General features: G+C 53.7%; 7 protein-coding genes across 7 annotated transcripts; 3 read left to right on the top strand and 4 right to left on the bottom strand.

Moving 5' to 3' along the window:
* Positions 1 to 123: 123 nt before the first annotated feature.
* N7482_000398 (oxidoreductase, 2OG-Fe(II) oxygenase family) lies at positions 124 to 1,228 on the bottom strand (the record flags this gene model as incomplete). Its single annotated transcript, XM_056682523.1, has 2 exons — positions 124 to 841; positions 885 to 1,228. The coding sequence occupies 2 exons, from the start codon at positions 1,226 to 1,228 to the stop codon at positions 124 to 126; spliced, it is 1,062 nt and encodes a 353-aa protein (XP_056546129.1).
* A 697-nt stretch (positions 1,229 to 1,925) lies between these two features.
* On the bottom strand, positions 1,926 to 5,227 carry N7482_000397 (putative C6 transcription factor (Mut3); the record flags this gene model as incomplete). Its single annotated transcript, XM_056682522.1, has 5 exons — positions 1,926 to 2,981; positions 3,041 to 3,425; positions 3,483 to 4,094; positions 4,160 to 4,916; positions 4,972 to 5,227. The coding sequence occupies 5 exons, from the start codon at positions 5,225 to 5,227 to the stop codon at positions 1,926 to 1,928; spliced, it is 3,066 nt and encodes a 1,021-aa protein (XP_056546128.1).
* A 696-nt stretch (positions 5,228 to 5,923) lies between these two features.
* Positions 5,924 to 7,605, bottom strand: N7482_000396 (uncharacterized protein; the record flags this gene model as incomplete). The annotated part of the gene is made up of 5 exons (XM_056682521.1): positions 5,924 to 6,026; positions 6,113 to 6,231; positions 6,290 to 6,691; positions 7,038 to 7,096; positions 7,143 to 7,605. The coding sequence occupies 5 exons, from the start codon at positions 7,603 to 7,605 to the stop codon at positions 5,924 to 5,926; spliced, it is 1,146 nt and encodes a 381-aa protein (XP_056546127.1).
* Positions 7,606 to 7,656: 51 nt separating this feature from the next.
* On the top strand, positions 7,657 to 9,422 carry N7482_000395 (sugar porter family MFS transporter; the record flags this gene model as incomplete). The annotated part of the gene is made up of 4 exons (XM_056682520.1): positions 7,657 to 7,831; positions 7,888 to 8,090; positions 8,162 to 8,242; positions 8,304 to 9,422. 4 exons carry the CDS (start codon positions 7,657 to 7,659, stop codon positions 9,420 to 9,422), a joined length of 1,578 nt encoding a protein of 525 aa, XP_056546126.1.
* A 1,565-nt stretch (positions 9,423 to 10,987) lies between these two features.
* Positions 10,988 to 11,446, top strand: N7482_000394 (trypsin-like cysteine/serine peptidase domain-containing protein; the record flags this gene model as incomplete). Its single annotated transcript, XM_056682519.1, has 1 exon — positions 10,988 to 11,446. The coding sequence occupies one exon, from the start codon at positions 10,988 to 10,990 to the stop codon at positions 11,444 to 11,446; it is 459 nt and encodes a 152-aa protein (XP_056546125.1).
* A 311-nt stretch (positions 11,447 to 11,757) lies between these two features.
* Positions 11,758 to 13,677, bottom strand: N7482_000393 (uncharacterized protein; the record flags this gene model as incomplete). Its single annotated transcript, XM_056682518.1, has 1 exon — positions 11,758 to 13,677. One exon carries the CDS (start codon positions 13,675 to 13,677, stop codon positions 11,758 to 11,760), a length of 1,920 nt encoding a protein of 639 aa, XP_056546124.1.
* A 1,857-nt stretch (positions 13,678 to 15,534) lies between these two features.
* On the top strand, positions 15,535 to 16,437 carry N7482_000392 (class I SAM-dependent methyltransferase; the record flags this gene model as incomplete). Its single annotated transcript, XM_056682517.1, has 1 exon — positions 15,535 to 16,437. One exon carries the CDS (start codon positions 15,535 to 15,537, stop codon positions 16,435 to 16,437), a length of 903 nt encoding a protein of 300 aa, XP_056546123.1.
* Between the last annotated feature and the right edge of the window lie 41 nt (positions 16,438 to 16,478).

Below are 16,478 nucleotides of genomic sequence, written 5' to 3'. Positions count from 1 at the left end.
CACCTGCAGTTGACACAGGGTCAATACACAAGCCCAGCAAAGCGCCAGAGGCCTGTCTCCAACGACTCCAATCCAACCCATCCTCTCCTCCGCTGAGGCGCATCCCGTCCGCCCGCCCCCGTTTCACCGGCCGGGCTTCCTTCTCGGCGGCTGATACCAGCTCCAAATGTTCAAGCCTATCTTCGTCCCCGACGTAACCGGGTACGCTGCGTGCCACGTCTCCGGATACCCGGTCCCATCGGGGCGCAAGTTCTCCCAAAATATCGCATTCCCCTTTATCGGCTTGAAGGTGATCCCCTGCTTGGCCTTGGCCGTCCCTCCCTCCCCCTCTCGCCCTCCCTCTCTCCCCCCTTCTCTTTCTCCTTCTCTCTCTCCTTCTCTCTCTCCATCTCCCTCTCTTTCCCCCTCTCCGTCCTGACACTCCAAGAATCGACACCACGCCTTCCCAGGCGGCATGCGCAGGCGCGGGAAATTCGTACCCCCGCCCTCGCACTCTGCGCCCAGATACACCATGAACGTGCTGAGCCTGTCGCCCCCGCGCGCCAGCGACCCCGTCCAGTCGTAGTGATGCCGGTAGTGGCCCGACGAGTTGTAGCGCTGCGCCCACATGCGCTCGATGTACAGGTGCGGGCGCCAGCCCTGGAATGCGCGCGCCCGGTCTTCCAGGCAGCGCACCGTGTCGTCGCGGTCCAGCAGGGCCCGGTCCGAGAGGCGCTTGGTCGGGTCGATGCGCTCTGAGACGCCGTCGTAGACGATTGAGGGTGTGTATTTGTTCACGCTGCCGAAGACGGGGGGATAAGTTAGCGGGGGCTCGTAGCTAGCTATCTCTCCCCCACGCGGTCTGTCATGGGGGAGTTGGAGGGAGGAAAGGGAAAAGAACGTACCTGATATCCACTAAATGGTCCGCCTCGTCAGCGCTCAGAAAGTTTTCAATGTACAGGATGAGGGGCGCTCGCGATAGCATGTGCACGCGGTACCCGGCGGCCTCGCCGGGGCAATTGGCCGGCACCCCGTCGTCGGGGCTGATAAAGCTGTCATCTGTCAGGTGTAGCATGGCCGGTGCATGGTCCCATTCCGCGAACGCATCTGCGTCCTGCCATGCCGGCGAGGAGCTGCTATCCGGGAAGAACGGGCGGATCAGCGGGTCCAGCACGAAGATGTACACGGGCACGAAGTAGAGCAACCATGTGATGATCGTCGAGGTCGAGAGCTGTGGCGTCGACGCCATGCTGTCTGGATTTTGGAGCCGCACGGCGATTCGGTATGTGTGCAGCGACGATAAATAAGCAATTACTGAACAGTATACATCGGCGGCCCGTTCGGGCTTTCTTGATGCGGCCGCGGCCGCGGTGGGATGGCGGGATAGTCGAGGTGCCGTAGAGGGTCAATTGGTGAAGCGGGGAGGCATCAATTTATCGGCGATCGCGTAAAGTGATAAATTGAGGTCCGGCAAGTGCATGAGTGCTGGGTTGGGCCATGGCAAGAAAGACAGTCGAGGGAGTGGTTCGATGGAGGAGTAGTCGGGAATTGCGCGAATGACGATGTGGGTCTACACCCGGCTGGTCTAAACCGATCATGGTAGGTAGGCTGTTGATATGAACTTTTCACATTGTAGGGTAATAATCAAGAGGAGAGAGATAGGAGGCATGCTTGCTATGAAGGTACTTGGTACGCGACGCGATTAAGTTGCTAGGTCTAATTGCAAATCCTAGCATTACTACTCATTTACTGCGACCAGAAAGTTAGATCGCCCTCAATCATTTTTCACAAGACACCGTCAAAAATAGGGAAAAGCACGCCTATCCAACTTTGCAACGCCAGCCCAGTATAAACAGGAATTTTTTTCTTTTTTGGCTTCCTTTCATAAGTGCATATCATCGTAGCCAGCAACAGACATTCATGTGAAAGGTGAAATAGATGTGACACTAAACCCCGGCGTTCATCCACTGGTTCCAGTCGTCGCTGCCTGCACCAGCGCCGGGTCGGAAATTTGCGTTGTTGCCGAACAAGTCGTCAAAGGAGATGCCCAGGTCCATGTTCATGCCCATGGTATTTTCATCTAGACCCATATTGAAATCGGCCAGCCCGTTAGGCCCGGCTGAGGGCGACGTATCCTGCTGCACTGATGTGGTGGTGTTGATGTTTGTTGGCTGGAAATTGTATCCTTGCCATACAAAGTTCTGGTTGGGGATGGAAACCAGATCGGGGCTGCTGAGAGTTTCGCTAGGAGACTGGCCCTGCGGAATTGGCGAGTGCAGCCGCGAGGAGTTCATGGGTTGAGGGGTAAGGCGACTCGGGACGGATGATTTGACCGCGGCGGAGGTGCTCGCAGGGAAGTTGGAGAAGTTGGCAAAAGCGTCGAAGCTGGGCGTGGCCACGGTGGATGGGTCAGTCGGTGTGTTTGATCCCATTCCGGTTTGCTGCGGGGAGGGGTCAAAGGGGAATTGGGTCGGCAGGGCCCCGCTGCGATCATGTCTAAAGTGATCGTCTTCCAGTTTCGACATAGGTTGCGTGGGATACGCGAATGGATCATCGGATGGGAACATCATAGGCATGAGATCTGGCAGGTTGTTGGGGTTGTTGAACTGCTGAGCCCACGCCAGACTCGACTGTTCTTGGTTGGAGAATGAGGTATTAAGCGAGTTCGCAGAGACCGGCTCTGGCGTGGACATGGTCTCCGTCAGCAGCTCTGGCGTTGACGCCAGCCAAGCGGACTGGCTGCCGCTGTCAGTCGGTCTGTTGGTGAAGGCCGACGGGGTGTCCAAACTCTTCTGCCGGCGGCTTGCAGCATCTACCGCCGTTGGCTGGGCCATCATTTGGGCGGGGAATGTGCTAGAGCGATGAGCCAAATTTGGTCCCGGCGGATTCTGGGTAGACTCCGGCTCAGCCGAAAAGCTAGATGGCGCTGGCCGCTTCAGGTTAACCGTTGTCTTTGAGCTTTGGCGGTTCTTCAACATCTCCGGTAGAGTTTTGAAGAGGCACTGCAGTTTCTCTAGTCAGTTTCGGGGGCCCCGGAGTTCTAGTGAAAGAGGTCACATACAGTCAGGCTCTGGGAGCATCTGTCAGCCGCCAGGCTCTTCTTGGCCAGGCCAGCCAAAGTATTTTTGCCTTCCATGGCGTCCTTCAAGACGCCGTCCTTGGCAGTGGGCGAATCAGGGTTCTCGACGACAAAGAAAATGAGGGAAAGAATGGCAAAGTAGGTTGTGTACATCGTGAACCAGAAGGAGCCATTCAGAAGCCCCCGCTTCTGCATCCCCGTCGTGATATGGACGATGTTTCGGGATACACTGACGCAAGCTGCAGCGCAGGCATATGATCGCTTGTCAACGCCACGGGCTAGAGAGCCTCCCGATACATAGTGCAAAAAGGGGCGGTACATGACCATCTGTACATGCGCGTAACTGATACGCAGCAATTGGCGAACTCTGAGAGCGAAATTAGCCACGTTCGCGACTGAACCGAGGATGATGGAATAAGCTTACCGTTCCAGCTGTGGTGATACTTCTGTGCCCGGACGCAGAGCTGGGGGAAGTTCCTCCATCCAGGCCTGGAGGTCACGCTCTATTTCCCGGATCTTGGCGTGGCTGACCATGTAGCGCTGATCAAACTTGGACCGATAGCACGCATTCTTCACTGGATAGATGTATTTCACCACCTTCAAAACGACATTGCAAAGGCGTGTGTGCGCGTTGCACCCGGCCATCAGCGGCGTATAACCCGCGGGCATCGGAATGATACCCTCTGCAGTGATGAATTCTCCGTCGGTTTCCATCGGGTATTCTTGGTCGATGTCATCGTCGCTGAGCATCTGCGGGAGCCCCAGCAGGGTGCTGACGTAGACATCCATTTTACGAACCACCCAGAAGATGCGCTTCCGCAGCTCTCGCTCGACTGGGTTGAAGTCTGCCGCAACGCTGCGGTGGAGACCCAATCGCAGCGCGGAACGAAGCGCGATACCAATATAGGAATAGCAGGTACTCAGCTTGGCAGACGACTGGAGGAAAAGCACCATGAAACAGATTGCTTGCAGCGAGGTGAGATCTCGGCAATCCGTTATCTCGAGCAGCTGCCGTCCTGCCTTGAAGAATTGGAACCTGTGACAGCACAGTTAGCGGCTTCTTGGATCCTAGACGCGCTGAAAGGAATTTGAGTAGCCTACCCTTGACCAATAGCACCCTCATAGCCGGCCAAATCCAACGTACCCGCGCCGTCATCCGAAAATAAGCATCCGACAGACATGACAATGTACAACAGAGGTAGGAACGAGTTCTCTTCATTTCCAAATTGCTCCGGGGGCGTATCATAGATGCGGTCGAGACTAGCGAAGAACGACGGCTCAATGACGAAGCACATCAGAGAACAGGCGTTTTCCAGTGCATTGTGGCACAACCGGCGAGCGACCGCCCGTGAAGCGGGTAAGTCGTGGGTGGGAGGCAGCGAACTGTCGTGGGGCGAGTCCGACACCGAGACCGACTTGGGGCTCCCGAGCATCTGCGTCATGGGGCGACTCGACGGCACAACTGGCTCTTCGGCAGCGCCCATTTGTTTGCGCAGGCGACGGACGAAGATGATTCCCGAGGTGTGGCCATGATAGTCCCAGTGCCCCTGATCATCACGGTCCAGACAGCCGGTATTCCCGACCATCGTCTCCAACAGAGACTCGTCCCCGCCTTCCGGGGCGTTCTCCACGGACGTTCCATGGGGCTTGGCAGCTCCCGCGGGCGCCTGCTTGTCCTTCTGTGCGGGAGCGAGGCGATGTTCTGCGGCATTCACGTTGAGGTTTGGGTCATCGAGGTTGACATTCGGGAGAACCGTTCGGAGCAGGGCCTCGGCCTTTTGCATGCGGGCTTCGAGGGCTTCGACATATTGCGGGGCGGGATTGCGGCGGCGGTTGGAGGGCTGGTCGTACGAACACTCTACGGCAGGTTAGTCACGGGCGGGGAGCCAAGAGCAGGAGAACCGAGAGCGTACCATAGCTGTAGACGGTGCAGTGGGTACAGGGCTGTTTGCCATCGCACTTGATCTTCTTCCTCCGGCATTCGTCGCAGGCGCGGCCGACTCGGCGGCGCTTCTGTAGCGGCAAGGACTGGTGGGAGAGTTTGGGGTCTGTGGGGGTGGTCGCTTGTGTCGAGGTGAATTGCGAGTGATCGGCCTCGTCGTGCGGGTAGGTGTCGTTCAGGTCATCGTCGCTGTCGCCAGCATGCGCCCCCGTTCCAGTCGTCGCCATGGTGGACTATCGAGCGGGCGACAGGTGGGATGAATCATGTAAGGAGAGCGGGCTTAGCGGGCGATCCGATTAGAGTGCTCATTCATCGCCCTCCTTGCGGTCGCATTCGACGATGGCAGGAAAAGGTGATCAGTCGGAATGATAGTCGCGGGAGGTTTCCGGTCTGAAGGGAAGGCGTCGTCGGCTAGAGTGGAGGCGGGAGCGACGAATGAAAGGCGGAGTAAACCGACGAAGGGCGATCCTCGTCGCCGGCGGGCTTGGGCTTACAGACCGGTTGGCGGAGGGTCGAGTTTTGCGCGTATCCTAAAGATGCTGACGCTGGCCGGCAGGAAAGCGGGCGGGACGGATGATGAGATAATTGATTTCGACCGAAACTGAAAGCGGTGGGAGACTGAAAGAAGACTGTCTGGTACTCCGAGGGGAGAGAAACGAGGCGGGACAATACAAAGACAAAATCATAATCGAAGAACAATCGAAACTTGAACAGGCATTCGTTTTCGTTTACCTGCCGGTACGAGCCCAGTCACCATCCCCTCTTACTACCCTCATCCACACCGGGACTACACTACGGCCTGGTACTTTGGGGGCCTTGACTTATCGTCTATCGGACTTTCATAGCGCGCGAGCCCGACCAGCACGGGGCCCTTCTCTTGAGGCATTTTTGGGCTGGCCTCGGGCTCCTGTCCGATGTAGAGATTACCGGGGCCCGTCGCAGGCCATTTCGTCGGTCTTCGGGGGGGAATTCCCGTTCTCGACGCGCCCTTTCTCGGTGGGCCCGCTGACTAAAATGCCGAGTTGCCTAGGTTGAGGTTATCCGTCCGATCCTAAGCGATCTGGATGATCGGTGATCCGAGGGTTGTGGGACGTAGAAGATAGCACACCAACCCGCGCTGGATAGCATCCTGCACGGAGAATATCCGTTGAAGTCCATAGGGCGAAACAGCCCAATAGCCAAACCGCCAACCGTCCGGGGCGCATTGGGATTCCTTGGATTCAACCCCCCACTGTCGCGTGAAAAGCGAGCTAATTCCTGCACACTGCAGGGCGCATCGGCGACTTGACCTCTTCGCCGAAGCGCAGTCCGTCAGCCTCCAGCCGCTGCGATTGGTTGAGGGCGGGGCCATCCCACATCCAGTTAAGGTTGTTGCGGATGTTACAGAGCGCAATGATCAGGAAGAGTGGAACGGTCGAACGGTGGAATAAGAATTGCCAGGCCATCCTCTCCGGGGGGTTTGCTTCATTTTCTTTACTATGGCCGGCATCTCCCTGAGTCTCCTGGTCAATGCCTAGCACATAGTAGAGGCCGAATCCCGAGCCTAGGAACCGAGACCAGCTGGTCCCCAGCAGTTCGATAGCGTCAGCCTGACCAGGGGGACCCTGTTGGATATTATTTCCTAGACCCGGCCCTTGGATGAAGGATGAAGGATGAAAGATGAAAGATGAAAGAGGGATGGGGGCACCTTTCTTTTACGATCGGAATCAGGAACTAGGACCAGGATCACGTCGGCTGGGCGATGGGCGATGCATGTAGACCGGGTAATGAAGGTCGATCAGCCTCCAGAGTAGTTTATCAGGGGCACGAACCGAATTTTCCCCCGAACAAACTATGACGGCCAAATGGCGTGCGATTGTTTCGACCCAATCCCACACCTCCTCGCTCCCGGGCCCACGGACTGGCATCCAAGGCACCGCGTCCCTGATTTCTTATGCCTCCTCCCCGCCCTAAAGGGATCAGCCATGCAGAGGGCGAGCATGGCAAACAATCAACTTTCGCTCCTGTGACGCGCCCAGGAATGTCCACGCCACCCACGCGAGAACGCTGACATGCGAAGCGGATAGGCTGAACCTGAAACCGCCCATTGGCACCAACTACGGACCTATTGAGTCCCGGGTTAGTGATGCATATCCGGAGTACAGGCCTCGCGCGCGACTCGATACTTCCATAGCTCGCTCGTTCGCGCAGCCCAGCGCCACCCGCACCACGGCTGAACGAATCTGGCCCCCCTCGACGCCGTAATGGGCTTGGCAGTGGAAACATGCACAGTTTGGCTTCGGCCAAGAAGGGGGGGAGGCGCTTTAAGCTCATCGTCAGCCCTGCATGGCCCCATCTTCCGTCGCCTGCCAACCCGAATACTCAAGAATCTGACAAAGAAAGGGGGCCGTTTCAGCTCCAGAGTTCGCTGGTGCCCTGGCAGCAGCTGCAGCGGGTCCCTCACGTCGCGCATGGCATTGGCATTCGCGATCGATGACCCCCTTCGACACGACCCACTTGCCCAGGGCACATTCACGGCGCGACAGCCGGTTCTCCTGCTGACGGGATCGGCGGCTGACCAGACTTCTGATCCCCCGGGATTCTTATATGGAACGGGCCCCGCCATCGAGACGCTCTTTTCGAGAGTATGCAGCCGTGCTGGCCATGAAGCATCGCCATGGCTTATGTTCTCGTCACTCTATGCTGTGCCTTTGCGGCACTGGGCTCGTTCTTGTTCGGCTATGACTCGAGCGTGATCTCGTCGAGTATCGAGCAAGATGCGTTTTTGAATTATTTTGGATCGCCGGGCTTATCTGATGCCGCCAGTGGTGGGATTATCTCTTCCTACACAGGTTCGTTCCCTCCGAGCTCGGATCTCATCCGCTCATCCTCTAATCTTGGCGAGCAGGAGGTGCCATTGCGGGGTCGCTCCTGGCCTCGTCTATTTCGGATTTCTATGGACGCCGCATGGTGATTTTCATTGGCGGGCTCCTCGCCGCTTTTGGTGCTGCCCTGCAGGGAGGCGCTGTGACGGTTGCGATGTTGATCGCCGGCCGCTTCATCGCTGGAGGTGCCATTGGGCTCATGTCCGCTACTGTTCCCGTGTACTGTGTATGTGAGACGGAGCCTATGCCCCATTCTACCTGATGGACTGGTTGACTGACGGGTTGACGCGGACTCAGAGCGAGGTTGCCCCGCCTCAGATTCGTGGCGGACTCGCAAGCATGCAGCAGTGGATGATCGGACTGGGAATCATGGTCGCTGTATGTCTTATGAGCGCTCCTTCATGGCTTCCTTCGATGTTCACTAACCGATCTCCCCCAGCAATGGGTTGGCTACGGATGTTCCCTGCACAGCGGCGATTTCTCCTGGAGATTCCCTCTATCCTTGCAGACAGTACCCGCCATCATGCTCGCCTGTGGCGTCTGGTATCTCCCCGAGTCGCCGCGTTGGCTCATCGAACACGGAAACGAGGCGGCCGGCCGCTTAGTTCTAACCCGCCTACACCTCAATCGCGACGCAACAAACGCCTTGCTTGTCGAGCATGAAATCAACCAGATCCATGAAAGCGTCGCCGAAGACCAGCGATCCGTAGTCCGCTCGTGGCGCCAGCTATTCCTCTCCCGCCAATGGCGCTATCGCCTCCTCCTCGCATGTGGTCTCCAAGCCATGACCCAATGCTCTGGCACAAACGTGATCCAGAATTACGGCCCCCGACTGTACAAGTCGCTGGGCCTGTCCACATCCACCTCACTCATGATAATCGGCGTCTGGGGCGCGCTGGCGCAGTTCTGGAATACCGTGTTCATGGCCTTCATCGACCGGGTCGGGCGGCGCAAGTTGCTCATCCCTTCACTGCTAGGCATGGGCGCCGCGATGTGTGTCGAGGGCACGCTCGCGCGGTACGTTGACTTTAGCGATAGCGACGCCAACCAGGACGCGCTCCGCGCGGCAATCGCCATGTTCTTCGTCTTCTCTCTATTCTACACGGCCCTCGGCATGATCTCCTGGATCTACCAGTCCGAGATCTTCCCGACTGCGATCCGCGCCCGCGGGTCATCGGTCGCGACGGCGACGAACTGGAGTCTGAGCCTTATTTTTGCGCAGTGCTCTCCCATCGCACTGACCAATATCGGATCCAATTATTTCTACTTCTTTGTCGCGTTCAACTGGGCTGCCGTCTTTATCGTTTGGTTCTGGTACCCCGAGACCGTCGGGCGCTCCCTCGAAGAAGTCGAGGAGGTTTTCGTCGGCCAGGTTCACGATGGGGAGCCTGAAACTATCCCTGTGACTGCGAGTAGTCCCGAATGTAAGCCGCCGCGCTCACATATCAGGCATAAGGGCATTCACCCGTTGTCGATGCATCCGACTACTATCGGGAGCTGGAGTAGCAAAAGCGGCTTGTCTCCGAGGTTATGGAGTAAAGAGGTGGATGCTGTATAATATAGCGAATTGCTGACACAATCTTAGAAAAGGTACCAACTGTAACACTACGTTCGTTTCCATCATCATTTGTATGTACCTTGGAGAAGGTACTAAATCCTTGGTCCGGACTTTCTTCGTAGAACTGCCCATTTCGCCGAATGAAGAATTTCAACTCGGCGATGAACTCCCCAACCGGGTTCAAGTCTAGAGAATATGGAGGCGAGTATACTAGCTTTACTCCAGCTTCTGAACATATATGTCCTATTCAGTCAGAGTGATGAAAGGATATATTATCCATGACTAGCACAGACTTCGCTTTCCACAATACTGCAGAAGCTGCTCAATTATATTCGTAAAGAGTAATGTATTGGTTGAGCCTGGAATACCTAGTCGAGATAGAACAATACTATCTTCGGTAGAGGTAGGTATATCTAATATCGCTAATCACGATAGAATTTAGATAATTGAACTGGCGCTAGTTGTACCCAGTAGGACTAACCCGTTCGCCTAAGGCCTATTCAGCTCAAAGGCCTCACGCAAGGTACACCTTGGGTGCCCTGGACAATATAGCTAGTCTACTATATCGATATATGATCTAAAACTGCCTTAGAGTAGATCTTCAATCCTTGGCGTATTAGCGCACTATTACCTCTGCAACTTACACGAGTGACTGACTGTTCAGCCAAAAGTAGGCTACTAAGAGCCCACCCGCTCGTTAATTTATTGAAGTCCAATTCACCGCAAGAATCAGACGGTTACTGGCTTATCGTAGTAGCTGATAGACTAAACCAGAGCCTACTAGTCCCGATCCACCAAAGCCTGACATATGCCGAGGCAAAATTTGTGAGACTTACGAAGACCTTGTAGCTAGGGCATGTAGTCCGATACCGAGATTCCCCGAAGCTAATGAGCCCTGCTTGGTATGAAGATAACCACTAGCGGATCGATAATTCGGACGATTGATGGATGATCGAAAACCGTGGCTCTATACAAGTTCCACCATTTTGCTCACGGAAATATATGGAAGTGGGGATTTAGGTTCAGGACCGAACGTATCACCCTAATAGCTAGCCAGCCACTCATGTCGACGGATGCACAGCGATCATTGTTTTGATCTTGCTTTTACGAGATTTATCGGGTAACACTGTATTCCATCGAACCCCTTCTATTACCTAATTTTTTGCGTGATTAGGGGTCGGGAATTGCCATCTATCCCTATTTCATGATCGACTTGTCCTAATACCCATTTTCCTAATTGCTCATTTAGCCGGAAACTCGCAACCATGAAGCCTACGAAAACACTCGCAAATTAGCTGTGCCTCACTTCCTTGATTTTGCAACCTGCGAGTGCAATTGTGGGAGGAAGTGATGCATCTGCGGATAGCGCGCCATTTACAGTCGCCATTCTCTCAAGTGGCTGGTTCGGTGACTCCTACATCTGTGCTGGCTCCTTGATCAGTCCAAAAACGGTTCTCACTACGGCTGGATGTGCCGATGGATCTTCGGCATCTTCGCTAAAGGTACGAGTGGGCAGTCTCGAGCACGCTGCTGGCGGCCAGCTGAATCAAGTAACCAAAATCATCATGCATCCCAACTATAACAGCAATACCCGGGATAGCGACTACGCTGTTCTCCATTTGACGCAATCGATTATAAATATCAAATCCGTGGCGATCGCCGAGAAAGCTACGGTTACAGGGGAGTCTGTTAGCTTGTATGGCTGGGGAGTGACTAGCAAGCTGTTGGATGAGAACTCCCGCACGTTGCAGCAGCTCCAGACGACTTTCATCTCAGCCTCCGACTGCTTCCAGGCGTGGTCGGACGTTTCCCCCGTGACTGCGAATATGAATTGTGATGCCGCGCCGGAGAAGAGCCAGGGCTCCTGTGACCATGACCAAGGAGGACCAGTTGTCAACGACTCTGGGGAGCTAGTGGGTATTATCGGCTACTATAACTACTGTCAGCCGCAATCCAATGGTCGCCCCGACGTCAATAATGACCCTTTAAGCGCATCTGACTGGATCGCTTCTAATACCATCTGAATGATGCACTGGAAAAGTAGGTGATGAACATAAAGTGTTGCGGTCGGTCAAGCTAACGAAGGTCTTTACTAGGCTAGAATACTTTTCGCATGAGATTAAATTAGGGCGAAGGACAATGTGTATGTATCATTTGTCGATGCAACGGCTGCTCTAGGAAGATATACTTTTTGAATGGTTACTCTAGTTAGAGAATTTTAGTCAATACAGCTTAGTAGCAAGTGGAAGTCTCTGTCCAATCTTCTCACAGACTGACACCTTACTCCCCCAAAGCAAGAGACTTGTGTACTGTTATCACTTATCAAATGTTCCCCTCATTTTCCCAATAGTTTCCCCGTCTCTTCTGGTGGAGGAAATTCCATCTCTATATGCTTATTCATCGGCCTAAATACGACTACTGTCTTCAGGGGTCCCATTGTTTTTATACCCGTGCTAGTGTCGTGCATCGACGGGATGCCAGTAATGTTCGAGTAAAAGGCGAGTGCAACCAGATCCAACACATTCTGCCACTGTGAGACGAACACGCCCGAGATGCAAAGTGTATAGAGAACATGAGTCACTGCAATCGCGACGTAGCATAGGAGGAGGAGGATGGATGCGAGTGTTGAAGTAATGATGCCTGTTGTTCCGCGAAGTCCGTAGGCGTAGCCTGTCACCGCGGTTTGGAACGTCATGCGTTGGTATTCAGAGTCCAGTGGAGGTGGTTCAAAGAGTTGTCCGCCACTTATTTGCAGCACTTGATTAATGTCGGTGATTGTGCCTTGGAGAGTTGCATCGGCGCTGACACGAGCCATACGATCTGCCAGGAGAACGGCGAGAAGGGCTTCGATTCTCTCTGCCATGTACTGGCTTTCACCATCAGACAGGGTCGTCGCATTTAATAGAATGTCAAACGGGCTCGAGGAGGTGTTCTGTGCTGTGATGAGAGACGGATTGACGAGTGAGGCCCACGCTGGGCTGATGCTCACATGGCGACCATGATACTGACCATCCTGCGGCTGGTACCAGGTGGGCGGGTTGCCATTGACAATGTACGGGAGCCCAAGAAAAGACGACTCAATGGTCACATTTGCCCACTGCGCATCAATAGTGCATGCATAAATGCTTTCGTCATGATGCTCGAAACTAGGCCTGACCAGGGCGCCAACTGATGCGCGTATGAACTCTTGACTGGGAAGATTCACCCATGTGATAGATGATGCAGCTGAGCCATGACTGTCATCAGTGACGTTCACGGTATGTTCGACCAGAGTGGGTTGGTCTGTCCCGCTCGCAAGCGTGGGGAATTCAGGTGCAGCTGTGGAGTTTCCACCGTTGCAAGCAACATAGACAGAAGGCTGGAGCGCATCAACTGACCAAGTGATATCCTGGTAAGTGCAAAAGTTCTGGTCCCTGATGCCGCTTGCAGAGTAACAGCGAGCGCCATTAGCCCTTAACCAGATCTGTCGGATCGTGTTCACCACGTTGGCTATCGCGGCAGATTGTACAGTTGCGGTCGTAATCTCTGGTTGATAGAGCGTAAATGGGCCTCGAAACCGCGCATTCAGAGTTCGGATGGACACTTCACCTGGGATCTGGACGCTCTCTGGCATTGCGCGGATATTACCCAGTGCTTCATGGCCCCAGTACTTGAAAAAATTATCCGCAAGAGAGGTCCAGGTGCCCAAGTTGCCGCATGTTTCGGGTGAGTTAGTACAGGTTTGGTTCCCTGTCAATGATAGGGTGGAAGGCCACAGTTCTTGGGCGGTCGCATTTAGCCAGAAGGAGGTCTCGCCTGCTGGCCAGTCGCCTAACGTAGGTCGAATGGCGGTCGCCGAGGATGGTCCAACGCTCACGCCGAGAAGAGTGCAGATGATGACCGCTGGAATGATCAGATATTTTCGTTCGAACGTAGCACAAGACGTGGCCCTGAATTCCTTCGACCAGAGATAGGAAATCTGACCAAATTGGAGTCCGGCGGCGATCGCACCGAAAGGTAATCCCTTGCCGAAGACGAGCTGCTTAACGGTCTCTGAGAACAATATTTGCCCCAAGGATGAGAGCATCAACAATTCATGTAGTTTAGCGGCAAATTGTAATGCAAGTAGCTTCTCGGTATCCTGGCCGCTCTTCCCGGTGAGCTCTTTGCCTACCCATAACCCAACCGTGTTTAGAGCGACAATGGTCAGAGTCGATGCTATCGCCAGTAAGTGGTGGGCTGTAGCAACCCAAACCGACCAAGGCGATTGGCTCATTAGCCATTTTATATCGTCAAAGCCCTCCTTCCTTGGGTACGCCGGCCATTGCGCGGATCGCACTTTATGCAGTATAGGCTTGAGAAGCGGGACTTTGCGCCATTTCTTCTTCCATCCGTTTTCCTGCCTAGTTTCAGGCTTTTTCGCCTGTGATTGAAACACATCCTTCGCCTGACTGGTGCGTTTCAACGGGGCTTGTTGTTGAGCGCTATTTCTGGCCGAGTTTGTGCTATTATCCTTGTGAGATAGGAAATTATCTTGAAGACATCGAAGCTTTACCTCTTGCCACGAGTATTATTTGAAGCGGCTTCAGCCCTGTTCGATGTCCCCTCTGGCTGTGTAACTGGACCAGCAGGAGGAAAAATTCGGTGTTGGGCCATAAAATCGATGGACGGTGGTAGAGGGTCCCGCGCAGTTACGTTTTCATACTGAGAAAAGAAAAATTTAGTTGTCCAGGGCAGCCGTTCTCTCCTTTTAATGCCGGGTAAGAGGTCGGCTCGCCTTTGGCTGGAGCAGACTTGGCCCCTTTAGCGCCATGCAAAGGCAGAGAAAAGCAAAGTGTATTAGAATCTGCCTACGCGGTGCCGTGACCAAGACTTCATTGGTCGATGTGCAGGACATTTCTGCCTCGGGCGCTAAGCCTCCCTCTACTGACTAGGGAACCCCTGTGTTAAATTTGAACTAGATTGGGGTCGATTTCAGCATTACCGGTAAATAGCGGCCACTAGGAAAATGCACAAAGTAGGCAGGCATATTCTAGACAGACTGGACCTGAATTTTCTGCTGGTGTTACAATATACATACTTTGTGCATTCCAAGTGGCCGCTATTGTATGCCGTAGTCGCGGAGATAGAGGCATCGTGGGGGCTGAAACTGATAAGGGAAGTGGGCGGGGCTAATTACCGCTTCCGATATCACTGCCTTCACCACGTCAGCTAGTGTGCGTGATTTTGATCAGGCACATAGAATGACGTCGGGCGTCTCACCATGAAAAAGGTCGAACCCAACTAAGAGAGTAATAGCCCTTCTACAGTATACGGTGTTGCAAATATATACTACAGTAATGAACGGCCACCGTATGTAACATACAGTAGCGTGCGTACGGATCCTAAGGACTATAGTATTCCCGTCTTCCGATGCCTAATCAATACGCCTTCTCTAAGTGAGCATCACGTGCATGTTCGGGGGCGACCAGCGCAGTAGAAAAGCGCATACAAACCCATGACACTGCTAGTATGCCTTTGGAGTTTTCTTTGATACCACAGAATCGATTGTAGCATCATCCATTCTGCACTCTCCACTAACGGTCGGCGCCCGACAGGTTGCACCATTCTTCGTTCAGAAAGAGATCTCACTGCCTTCATATTAAAGATCGATGACTCTCTTACGAGCTAGATGAGTCGACAGGCCAACTTGCGATCGGGTTCCAAGAATGAGAATGAATTGATTGCAGGGTTGTGCCAGTCAACATCAGTCCTGCGAGCTTCTTGTTCATCCTGGCCCTGACATTGGGCTGATGATTTGGTCCAAGTATTCTAACTCGAGAAGTGGGGAATGGCGTCAACCCATCGCTTCGACAGCTGCGTGATACAGAAGGAAATTGGCCAATAAAAGTGAGGACATCTCCCTTCCCCCGTTGTTTCGTCCATTACACTAGCGCCCCTCTCCTGCGCCCGTCCCTAACCAGTCCTAGCTCTCGACTGTTCCAAAAAGCGAGTCTGCCCCTTAGTGATCTTTCACTTTAAAAAAAACTACGCATCAATTCGCTTTATTTCACCCAGATCCTGAATCATCCTGAGATCGTCATATGTGACCATCACCTACTGATTTTAACATCCTTCTTTTCTCTATGACAAAATGGAGCCAGCTCAAGACGAACAGGCGTTGATCGACAACAATCCGCAGTTACAATCCTACTACCATTCTCTCGAATCAAGAATTGGGTACCGCATTCTTCTCGGTGGAACGCGGCATTTCGGATACTACGAACATGACACTTGGTGGCCATTCCCTCTAAGCCGCCCGTTGCGTGTCATGGAGGATAAGTTGGCAGCATTGCTTGACCTCGGACGGGGTGCTTATGTTCTTGATGCCGGTTGTGGGGTCGGTCACGTTGCAATTCATTTGGCAACTAAGTATGGATTCAAGGTCCAAGGTATCGATGTTGTCGATCATCATATTGTCAAGTCGAGACGAAATATCGCGCGGCTCGGTCTCTCGGAGGACCAGGTTACTGTACGCAAAATGGATTATCACCACATGGACAGCTTTGCAGATGGGATTTTCGATGGCATTTACACAATGGAAACATTTGTTCACGCGACGGATCCTCAGGCTGTTTTACGCAATTCCTTTCGGGTCCTACGCCCTGGCGGACGCCTTGCGTTGTTTGAATACGACCATGAGTTAGCCCAAAACCCCGAAGAAGCAACGGCTCTTTCAATGAAAAAAATCAACGACATCGCTGCAATGCCAACCAACAACATATCGCAACCTGGCGTATTTCGGCAAATGCTCGAAGACGCCGGGTTCACGGACGTCGTTGTGCGGGACTATTCCCCCAACATCAAACCAATGACACGTTTTTTCTACCTGCTGGCTTATATTCCTTTCCTCATCGTGACCTTCTTTGGCTTGAAGCGCTTTTTCATCAACACAGTCGCGGGAGTCGAGTCTTATCGTGGTCGCCAACATTGGCGGTATGTGGCTATTTCAGCTTCCAAACCGGGATTTCCTGGTGGGACGAAGAAGAGCCAATAACTCTACAGATTATTGGCTACACATTGAGTAATTGTGGTGCT

This window comes from Penicillium canariense (genome assembly GCF_028826845.1).
Source record: "Penicillium canariense strain IBT 26290 chromosome Unknown utg000001l_segment0_segment0, whole genome shotgun sequence".
Lineage (NCBI taxonomy): Eukaryota > Fungi > Ascomycota > Eurotiomycetes > Eurotiales > Aspergillaceae > Penicillium > Penicillium canariense.
Note: the sequence above shows the minus strand (reverse complement) of the source record. Positions and strands in the feature narration are given on the sequence as shown.